At 59.8% G+C, this 10,761-nt stretch overlaps 1 protein-coding gene across 1 annotated transcript in view; it reads right to left on the reverse strand.

The window, feature by feature from the left end:
• LOC147121439 (D-beta-hydroxybutyrate dehydrogenase, mitochondrial-like) overlaps positions 1–10,761 on the reverse strand; it is a 496,438-nt gene that overhangs the window by 20,971 nt on the left and 464,706 nt on the right. The window contains exon 2 of the mRNA XM_085981685.1: positions 2,997–3,149. Coding sequence (XP_085837811.1) covers positions 2,997–3,149 — 153 coding nt within the window. The remainder of the gene's footprint in view (positions 1–2,996; positions 3,150–10,761) is intronic.

Here is a 10,761-nt window from a genome sequence, read left to right on the forward strand (position 1 = left end):
GTACTTTATTAACAACTGGGAAACACATACAGACAGCCTGCATCAGCATCCTGGCATTCCGCCTTGTGCTGACCTAAGCAGGAAGCAAACCTCTGACCTTAGTAGCAGCATTGGCTACAGCACCACCTGGTGGATAACCTTAATCATAACATCCCAGATTACTATAGAAAGCAAATTATGTGTTGGCCTTTATTACAAGAGGATTTGAGTATAAGAGTAAAGACTTCTTATTGCAATTATATAGGGTCCTGGTGAGACCTGGAGTATTGTGTACAGTTTTAGTCTCCTTACCTAAGGAAGGATATACTTACCATAGAGGGAGTGCAACAAAGGTTCACCAGACTGGTTCCTGGGATGGGGGGATTGTCCTATGAGGAGAGATTGAGTAGACTAGGCCTAAAGTCTCTAAAGTTTAGAAGAATGAGAGGTGAACTCATTGAAACATACAAAATTCTTACAGGGCTTGACAGGGTAGATGCAGGGAGGATGTTTCCCCTGGCTGGGGAGTCTAGAACCAGGGGGTCACAGTCTCAGAATAAGGGGTCGGCCATTTAAGTCTGAGATGAGGAGAACTTTCTTCACTCAGAGGGTGGTGATCTTTGGATTTCTCTACCCCAGAGGGCTGTGGAGACTCAGTCGTTGAGTATATTCAAGACAGAGATCGATAGATTTTTGGATGTTCAGGGAATCAAGGGATATGGGGATAGTACAGAAAAGTGGAGTTGAGGTAGAAAATCAGTCATGATCTTATTAAATGGCGGAGCAGGCTCGAGCGGCCAAATGGCCTACTCTTGCTCCTATTTCTTATGTTCTTATAGACAAAGAAGTCCATGAGCTCCTCGTACTTGTTGTTGGAGGGGAGTGTGGAAGAGACAGGGAAGAGGGGTTTAAGAAGACGGTTAGCAGTAGAAAATATTAGCGGGAGTTTATCTTTGCATTCCAGAATGATCCTGGAATTATGAGCGGTTTTGGCAGACAAGAGTAGGACCCGATAATGCTTTATGTGGTCCAGCCAGATGTGACGGTGAATGGCTAAACCAGTTGTCCGCCATATCCATTCAAGTCTGCGTCCCTTGAACTTGAGGGAGCGAAGATGTGGGCTCTACTGGGGGAACGGCCAGGGTGAGAGAGAATAATTGTTTAATAGGGACCAGGGCATCAAAGGTGGTGGTGAGGGTATGGTTGAGCAAATCAGTATCTGCAGCTGTCATGGTGAATGGAGGGCCAAAGGCTGAACAATTGGGATTTCGTAAGTGCAGCTGTGAGTTGGGAGAGAGTTTTTTCCAGGGGCGGACACAGAAGGAAGTAGTGTTGGGTGGGGGAAGGGGGATGTGGGTGGAGAACGATACAAGGAAGTGGTCAGAGGTGGCCTTATCTTCGATTGACACGGTGGGAGTAGTGAGGCCAGGAGAGATGGTAAGGTCAAGGGGGTGGCCATGAATATGGGTTGGGGTGTTCACATTGAGGGAGAGATTGTGGGAGGATAGGAGGTCAGTGAACTCAGAGGAGAGAGAGCATGGTGAATTGAGATGGAGGTTGAAATCACCAAGGAGGAGAAGTCGCTCGGTGCAGAGGCTGCTCTGAAGGAAAACATCCCCTTTAAGCTGCTGCAAACACCAGAGTCCTACAGCACATGGGATTTTCCACTATCCTCCCCCCCGCCCCACCCTCAAAAGGCTCCCTGGGACAGGCAGAATCTCTGTTGCTAGCCTGCCATAAAATCAAAGCTAGGCTGACCCAAGAAAACTCTCCAAGCTCAGTGGCACATTTATCAAGCATCGTAAGTCCCACCCCCTTACAGTGGCATACTTACCACAAAGGAAAATCTAGGCCCTTTTAGGTTTTTTTTCAAGTTTTTTAGTTTTGAACTCCAAATGGTACTAGAAGAATGTCTTTGGCAGCATGTTCCCAGCTTGGCAGTTCATCTGTACCACTGTATTGCAGAATGTTTGCAGACTCCAGAGTGGATCTGTGAAACTCCGGCCCTGAAACTTTGCATGGATTCTACCAGTCTCCCACCATAACTCCAGCTGGAGACTAGCAGCACGCCAAGAAAATGATGTAAACTGCTATTTTCAATGGGTAGACCCTCGTTTAAATATGTATGGGGCCTAATGCCTGTTTTAGGTGACCGTCAGAAACATGGACAAACCCAGTATCAGGTTGGACATCTTTTAGGTGTCCTTTGGGCGCCCTACATTGGTCCCTGAAATTAGCCCTTGTTGTGCCCATTTTACGCCCATAAAAAGGGCGCTACAAGGTCCAATTTTTACATCCTAACATCTTCTTTTGACCTGCAGCATTCCCTTTCATCCTGTTCTTCCTCTGATAAAAGAGTGGCTGCAGCTGCATGTACATTTGCTTCACTTAATCGCAGGGTCCTTTAAACCTAGTAGTGTAGATTCAGGTCTGTGGCTTTTAACTTTGGTAGAGTATACAACAAAAAATGATTAATACTAAATTGGATCTTCCCCCAGTAATTGACTTAATTAGAGTTTTAGTCCATAAGCACAAAGATTTACTACCATTTTAAACGTACAACAGAATTCAGGCATTGGGATTAGCAGCGCCCAAAAAAGACATAACCGTAAACACTAATTTTCTCCATTGCAGCAAAAGCCATCAATCAGATTGTCGCCCCTTACGTCTTTAAGAACTTAAGAAATAGGAGTAGGCCATATGGCCCCTCGAGCCTGCTCCGCCATTCAATAAGATCATGGTAGATCTTCTACCTCAACGCCACTTTCCCACCCGATCCCCATATCCTTTGATTCCCTTAGTGTCCAAAAATCTATCGATCTCTGTCTTGAATATACTCAGTGATTGGGATAAAGAATTCACACCCTCTGAGTGAAGAAGTGTCTCCTCATCTCAGTCCTAAATGGCCGACCCCTTATCCTGATACTGTGAGCCCTGGTTCTAGACTCTGCTGCCAGGGGAAACAATCTCCCAGCACCCAAGCTTGAAACAAAGACAGACACAATTATTAAACCAACCTTGGGATTTTCGAATTAGTGGGGTGAATGCTATGGTCATCCTGATGCTTCCCCACAGATTTACATCAGCTAATCGCTGATAGCGTTGGACAGTGTTCCATTCCACTTCACCGAATTCTGCGATTCCAGCATTGTTAACCAATCCCCATAAACCTGGAAAAGATTCAGCCACATCAACATGGTTCAGTAAGTATTAAGGAAATTTGCTAGCCTATATCAAGTATATATTAAATTTGGTATGTGGGTCATGGATTTCATCAAAAGCTTTCATCTGAAGCTTGCTCCGATGGGCAAAACCCATCATAGTACCTGCAGTATCTGTTACACCTACAGGTGGTGCTCTGTGTGGAGTTTTCAGTGTTAAGGGTATCACATCACACCCAGCCTGGTGTCACGCATGTAGGTAAGATGGTACAGATATATATATATACTTGCTAAAGTGCCCGGCGGTGCCGAGGGTCTTTTGAGGGCATGTTGTTGTTGGAAGAGAGAGAGAGCGAGAGCGAGAGAGAGAGAGCGACTGGGGGGGGGGGGGAAGAGAGAGAGAGCGACTGGGGGGGGGGAAGAGAGAGAGAGCGACTGGGGGGGAAGAGAGAGAGAGCGACTGGGGGGGAAGAGAGAGAGAGCGACTGGGGGGGAAGAGAGAGAGAGCGACTGGGGGGGAAGAGAGAGAGAGCGACTGGGGGGGAAGAGAGAGAGAGCGACTGGGGGGGGGGGGGGAAGAGAGAGAGAGCGACTGGGGTGGGGGGGGAAGAGAGAGAGAGCGCGACTGGGGGGGAAGAGAGAGAGAGAGCGCGACTGGGGGGGAAGAGAGAGCGCGACTGGGGGGGAAGAGAGAGCGCGACTGGGGGGGAAGAGAGAGAGAGCGCGACTGGGGGGGAAGAGAGAGAGAGCGCGACTGGGGGGGAAGAGAGAGAGAGCGCGACTGGGGGGGAAGAGAGAGAGAGCGCGACTGGGGGGGAAGAGAGAGAGAGCGCGACTGGGGGGGAAGAGAGAGAGAGCGCGACTGGGGGGAAGAGAGAGAGAGCGCGACTGGGGGGGAAGAGAGAGAGAGCGCGACTGGGGGGGAAGAGAGAGAGAGCGCGACTGGGGGGGAAGAGAGAGAGAGCGCGACTGGGGGGGAAGAGAGAGAGCGCGCGACTGGGGGGGAAGAGAGAGAGCGCGACTGGGGGGGGAAGAGAGAGAGCGCGACTGGGGGGGAAGAGAGAGAGAGCGCGACTGGGGGGGGAAGAGAGAGAGAGCGCGACTGGGGGGGAAGAGAGAGAGAGCGCGACTGGGGGGGAAGAGAGAGAGAGCGCGACTGGGGGGGAAGAGAGAGAGCGACTGGGGGGGAAGAGAGAGAGAGCGACTGGGGGGGAAGAGAGAGAGAGCGACTGGGGGGGAAGAGAGAGAGAGCGACTGGGGGGGAAGAGAGAGAGAGCGACTGGGGGGGAAGAGAGAGAGAGCGACTGGGGGGGAAGAGAGAGAGAGCGACTGGGGGGGAAGAGAGAGAGAGCGACTGGGGGGAAGAGAGAGAGAGCGACTGGGGGGGGGAAGAGAGAGAGAGCGACTGGGGGGGAAGAGAGAGAGAGCGACTGGGGGGGAAGAGAGAGAGAGCGACTGGGGGGGAAGAGAGAGAGAGCGACTGGGGGGGAAGAGAGAGAGAGCGACTGGGGGGGAAGAGAGAGAGAGCGACTGGGGGGGAAGAGAGAGAGAGCGACTGGGGGGGAAGAGAGAGAGAGCGACTGGGGGGGAAGAGAGAGAGAGCGACTGGGGGGGAAGAGAGAGAGAGCGACGGGGGGGGAAGAGAGAGAGAGCGACTGGGGGGGAAGAGAGAGAGAGAGCGACTGGGGGGGAAGAGAGAGCGACTGGGGGGGAAGAGAGAGAGAGCGACTGGGGGGGAAGAGAGAGAGAGCGACTGGGGGGGAAGAGAGAGAGAGCGACTGGGGGGGAAGAGAGAGAGCGACTGGGGGGGGAAGAGAGAGAGAGCGACTGGGGGGGAAGAGAGAGAGAGCGACTGGGGGGGAAGAGAGAGAGAGCGACTGGGGGGGAAGAGAGAGAGAGCGACTGGGGGGGAAGAGAGAGAGAGCGACTGGGGGGGAAGAGAGAGAGAGCGACTGGGGGGGAAGAGAGAGAGAGCGACTGGGGGGGAAGAGAGAGAGAGCGACGGGGGGGGGAAGAGAGAGAGAGCGACTGGGGGGGAAGAGAGAGAGAGCGACTGGGGGGGAAGAGAGAGAGAGCGACTGGGGGGGAAGAGAGAGAGAGCGACTGGGGGGGAAGAGAGAGAGAGCGACTGGGGGGGAAGAGAGAGAGAGCGACTGGGGGGGAAGAGAGAGAGAGCGACTGGGGGGGAAGAGAGAGAGAGCGACTGGGGGGGAAGAGAGAGAGAGCGACTGGGGGGGAAGAGAGAGAGAGCGACTGGGGGGGAAGAGAGAGAGAGCGACTGGGGGGGAAGAGAGAGAGAGCGACTGGGGGGGAAGAGAGAGAGAGCGACTGGGGGGGAAGAGAGAGAGAGCGACTGGGGGGGAAGAGAGAGAGAACGACTGGGGGGGGGGGAAGAGAGAGAGAGCGCGACTGGGGGGGGAAGAGAGAGCGACTGGGGGGGGGGGAAGAGAGAGAGAGCGACTGGGGGGGGGAAGAGAGAGAGAGCGACTGGGGGGGAAGAGAGAGAGAGCGACTGGGGGGGGAAGAGAGAGAGAGCGACTGGGGGGGAAGAGAGAGAGAGCGACTGGGGGGGAAGAGAGAGAGAGCGACTGGGGGGGAAGAGAGAGAGAGCGACTGGGGGGGAAGAGAGAGAGAGCGACTGGGGGGGAAGAGAGAGAGAGCGACTGGGGGGGGAAGAGAGAGAGAGCGACTGGGGGGGGAAGAGAGAGAGAGCGACTGGGGGGGGAAGAGAGAGAGAGCGACTGGGGGGGGAAGAGAGAGAGAGCGACTGGGGGGGGGAAGAGAGAGAGAGCGACTGGGGGGGGGAAGAGAGAGAGAGCGACTGGGGGGGGAAGAGAGAGAGAGCGACTGGGGGGGGGGGAAGAGAGAGAGAGCGACTGGGGGGGGAAGAGAGAGAGAGAGCGACTGGGGGGGGAAGAGAGAGAGAGCGACTGGGGGGGAAGAGAGAGAGAGCGACTGGGGGGGAAGAGAGAGAGAGCGACTGGGGGGGAAGAGAGAGAGAGCGACTGGGGGGAAGAGAGAGAGAGCGACTGGGGGGGAAGAGAGAGAGAGCGACTGGGGGGGAAGAGAGAGAGAGCGACTGGGGGGGAAGAGAGAGAGAGCGACTGGGGGGGAAGAGAGAGAGAGCGACTGGGGGGGAAGAGAGAGAGAGCGACTGGGGGGGAAGAGAGAGAGAGCGACTGGGGGGGAAGAGAGAGAGAGCGACTGGGGGGGAAGAGAGAGAGAGCGACTGGGGGGGAAGAGAGAGAGAGCGACTGGGGGGGAAGAGAGAGAGAGCGACTGGGGGGGAAGAGAGAGAGAGCGACTGGGGGGGAAGAGAGAGAGAGCGACTGGGGGGGAAGAGAGAGAGAGCGACTGGGGGGGAAGAGAGAGAGAGCGACTGGGGGGGAAGAGAGAGAGAGCGACTGGGGGGGAAGAGAGAGAGAGCGACTGGGGGGGAAGAGAGAGAGCGACTGGGGGGAAGAGAGAGAGAGCGACTGGGGGGGAAGAGAGAGAGAGCGACTGGGGGGGAAGAGAGAGAGAGCGACTGGGGGGGAAGAGAGAGAGAGCGACTGGGGGGAAGAGAGAGAGAGCGACTGGGGGGGAAGAGAGAGAGAGCGACTGGGGGGGAAGAGAGAGAGAGCGACTGGGGGGGAAGAGAGAGAGAGCGACTGGGGGGGGAAGAGAGAGAGAGCGACTGGGGGGGAAGAGAGAGAGAGCGACTGGGGGGGAAGAGAGAGAGAGCGACTGGGGGGGAAGAGAGAGAGAGCGACTGGGGGGGAAGAGAGAGAGAGCGACTGGGGGGGGAAGAGAGAGAGAGCGACTGGGGGGGGAAGAGAGAGAGAGCGACTGGGGGGGAAGAGAGAGAGAGCGACTGGGGGGGAAGAGAGAGAGAGCGACTGGGGGGGAAGAGAGAGAGAGCGACTGGGGGGGAAGAGAGAGAGAGCGACTGGGGGGGAAGAGAGAGAGAGCGACTGGGGGGGAAGAGAGAGAGAGCGACTGGGGGGGAAGAGAGAGAGAGCGACTGGGGGGGAAGAGAGAGAGAGCGACTGGGGGGGAAGAGAGAGAGAGCGACTGGGGGGGAAGAGAGAGAGAGCGACTGGGGGGGAAGAGAGAGAGAGCGACTGGGGGGGAAGAGAGAGAGAGCGACTGGGGGGGAAGAGAGAGAGAGCGACTGGGGGGGAAGAGAGAGAGAGCGACTGGGGGGGAAGAGAGAGAGAGCGACTGGGGGGGAAGAGAGAGAGAGCGACTGGGGGGGAAGAGAGAGAGAGCGACTGGGGGGGAAGAGAGAGAGAGCGACTGGGGGGGAAGAGAGAGAGAGCGACTGGGGGGGAAGAGAGAGAGAGCGACTGGGGGGGAAGAGAGAGAGAGCGACTGGGGGGGAAGAGAGAGAGAGCGACTGGGGGGGAAGAGAGAGAGAGCGACTGGGGGGGAAGAGAGAGAGAGCGACTGGGGGGGAAGAGAGAGAGAGCGACTGGGGGGGAAGAGAGAGAGAGCGACTGGGGGGGGAAGAGAGAGAGAGCGACTGGGGGGGAAGAGAGAGAGAGCGACTGGGGGGGAAGAGAGAGAGAGCGACTGGGGGGGAAGAGAGAGAGAGCGACTGGGGGGGAAGAGAGAGAGAGCGACTGGGGGGGAAGAGAGAGAGAGCGACTGGGGGGAAGAGAGAGAGAGCGACTGGGGGGGAAGAGAGAGAGAGCGACTGGGGGGGAAGAGAGAGAGAGCGACTGGGGGGGAAGAGAGAGAGAGCGACTGGGGGGGGAAGAGAGAGAGAGCGACTGGGGGGGAAGAGAGAGAGAGCGACTGGGGGGGAAGAGAGAGAGAGCGACTGGGGGGGAAGAGAGAGAGAGCGACTGGGGGGGAAGAGAGAGAGAGCGACTGGGGGGGAAGAGAGAGAGAGCGACTGGGGGGGGAAGAGAGAGAGAGCGACTGGGGGGAAGAGAGAGAGAGCGACTGGGGGGAAGAGAGAGAGAGCGACTGGGGGGGAAGAGAGAGAGAGCGACTGGGGGGGGAAGAGAGAGAGAGCGACTGGGGGGGAAGAGAGAGAGAGCGACTGGGGGGGAAGAGAGAGAGAGCGACTGGGGGGGAAGAGAGAGAGAGCGACTGGGGGGGAAGAGAGAGAGAGCGACTGGGGGGGAAGAGAGAGAGAGAGCGACTGGGGGGGAAGAGAGAGAGAGCGACTGGGGGGGAAGAGAGAGAGAGCGACTGGGGGGGAAGAGAGAGAGAGCGACTGGGGGGGAAGAGAGAGAGAGCGACTGGGGGGGAAGAGAGAGAGAGCGACTGGGGGGGAAGAGAGAGAGAGCGACTGGGGGGGGAAGAGAGAGAGAGCGACTGGGGGGGAAGAGAGAGAGAGCGACTGGGGGGGAAGAGAGAGAGAGCGACTGGGGGGGAAGAGAGAGAGAGCGACTGGGGGGGAAGAGAGAGAGAGCGACTGGGGGGGAAGAGAGAGAGAGCGACTGGGGGGGAAGAGAGAGAGAGCGACTGGGGGGAAGAGAGAGAGAGCGACTGGGGGGGAAGAGAGAGAGAGCGACTGGGGGGGAAGAGAGAGAGAGCGACTGGGGGGAAGAGAGAGAGAGCGACTGGGGGGGAAGAGAGAGAGAGCGACTGGGGGGGAAGAGAGAGAGAGCGACTGGGGGGAAGAGAGAGAGAGCGACTGGGGGGAAGAGAGAGAGAGCGACTGGGGGGGGAAGAGAGAGAGAGAGCGACTGGGGGGGAAGAGAGAGAGAGAGCGACTGGGGGGGAAGAGAGAGCGCGCGACTGGGGGGGGGGGGGAAGAGAGAGAGCGACTGGGGGGGGAAGAGAGAGAGAGCGACTGGGGGGGGGAGAGAGAGAGCGACTGGGGGGGGAGAGAGAGAGCGACTGGGGGGGGTGAAGAGAGAGGAGAGCGCGACTGGGGGGGAAGAGAGAGAGAGAGCGACTGGGGGGGAAGAGAGAGAGAGCGCGACTGGGGGGGGGAAGAGAGAGAGAGAGCGACTGGGGGGGGGGAAGAGAGAGAGAGAGCGACTGGGGGGGGGGGAAGAGAGAGAGAGAGCGACTGGGGGGGGGGGAAGAGAGAGAGAGAGCGACTGGGGGGGGAAGAGAGAGAGAGAGCGACTGGGGGGGGGAAGAGAGAGAGAGAGCGACTGGGGGGGGAAGAGAGAGAGAGAGCGACTGGGGGGGGGAAGAGAGAGAGAGAGCGACTGGGGGGGAAGAGAGAGAGAGTGACGGGGGAAGAGAGAGCGTGACTGGGGGGAAGGTGGGGCGGGAGGGGAGGTGGGGCGCGAGGGGAGGGGGGGGAAGGGAGGGGAGGAGGGGGGGGGGAAGGAGGAGGGAAGGGGGGTGGTGGAGGGGGGAGGGGGTGGAGGAGGGGAGGGGGAAGGGGGAGGGGAAGGGGAGGGGGAAGGGGGAGGGGGAGGGGAGGGGGAAGGGGGAGGGGAAGGGGAGGGGGAAGGGGGAGGGGGAAGGGGGAGGGGAGGGGGAGGGGAGGGGGAAGGGGGAGGGGGAAGGGGGAGGGGGAAGGGGGAGGGGAGGGGGAAGGGGGAGGGGGGAGGGGAGGGGGAGGGGGAAGGGGGAGGGGGAAGGGGGAAGGGGGGAGGGGAGGGAAGGGGGGGAAGGAAGGGGGGGGAAGGGAGGGGGGAAGGGAAGGGGGGGGAAGGGAAGGGGGGGAAGGGAAGGGGGGGAAGGGAAGGGGGGGAAGGGAAGGGGGGGAAGGGAAGGGGGGGAAGGGAAGGGGGGGGAAGGGAAGGGGGGGAAGGGAAGGGGGGGAAGGAAGGGGGGGGAAGGGAAGGGGGGGAAGGGAAGGGGGGGAAGGGAAGGGGGGGAAGGGAAGGGGGGGGAAGGGAAGGGGGGGAAGGGAAGGGGGGGGAAGGGAAGGGGGGGGGAAGGGAAGGGGGGGGAAGGGAAGGGGGGGAAGGGAAGGGGGGGGAAGGAAGGGGGGGAAGGGAAGGGGGGGAAGGGAAGGGGGGGAAGGGAAGGGGGGGGAAGGAAGGGGGGAAGGGAAGGGGGGGAAGGGAAGGGGGGGAAGGGAAGGGGGGGAAGGGAAGGGGGGGAAGGGGAAGGGGAGGGGGGAAGGGGGAGGGGGGAAGGGGGAGGGGGGAAGGGGAGGGGGGGAAGGGGGAGGGGGGAAGGGGGAGGGGGGAAGGGGGGAGGGGGGAAGGGGGAGGGGGGAAGGGGGAGGGGGGAAGGGGGAGGGAGGGGGGGGAAGGGGGAGGGGGGAAGGGCGGAGGGGGGAAGGGGGAGGGGGGAAGGGGGAGGGGGGGAAGGGGGAGGGGGGAAGGGGGAGGGGGGAAGGGGGAGGGGGGGGAAGGGGGAGGGGGGAAGGGGGAGGGGGGAAGGGGGAGGGGGGAAGGGGGAGGGGGGGAAGGGGGAGGGGGGAAGGAGGGAGAGAGGGAGGGTGGGGGAGGGGAGGAGAGAGGGAGGGTGGGGGAGGGAGAGGGGGAGAGGGTGGGGGAGGAGAGAGAGAGGGTGGGGGGAGGAGAGAGAGAGGGGTGGGGGAGGAGAGAGAGAGGGTGGGGGAGGAGAGAGAGAGGGGTGGGGGAGGAGAGAGAGAGGGTGGGGGGAGGAGAGAGAGAGGGTGGGGGAGGAGAGAGAGAGGGTGGGGGGAGGAGAGAGAGAGAGGGTGGGGGGGAGGAGGAGGAGGAGAGAGGGTGGGGGAGGAGAGAGAGAG

This window comes from Somniosus microcephalus, chromosome 3, assembly GCF_052327205.1.
Source record: "Somniosus microcephalus isolate GS21.2 chromosome 3, FLI_Smic_1.0, whole genome shotgun sequence".
Classification (NCBI taxonomy): Eukaryota; Metazoa; Chordata; class Chondrichthyes; order Squaliformes; family Somniosidae; genus Somniosus; species Somniosus microcephalus.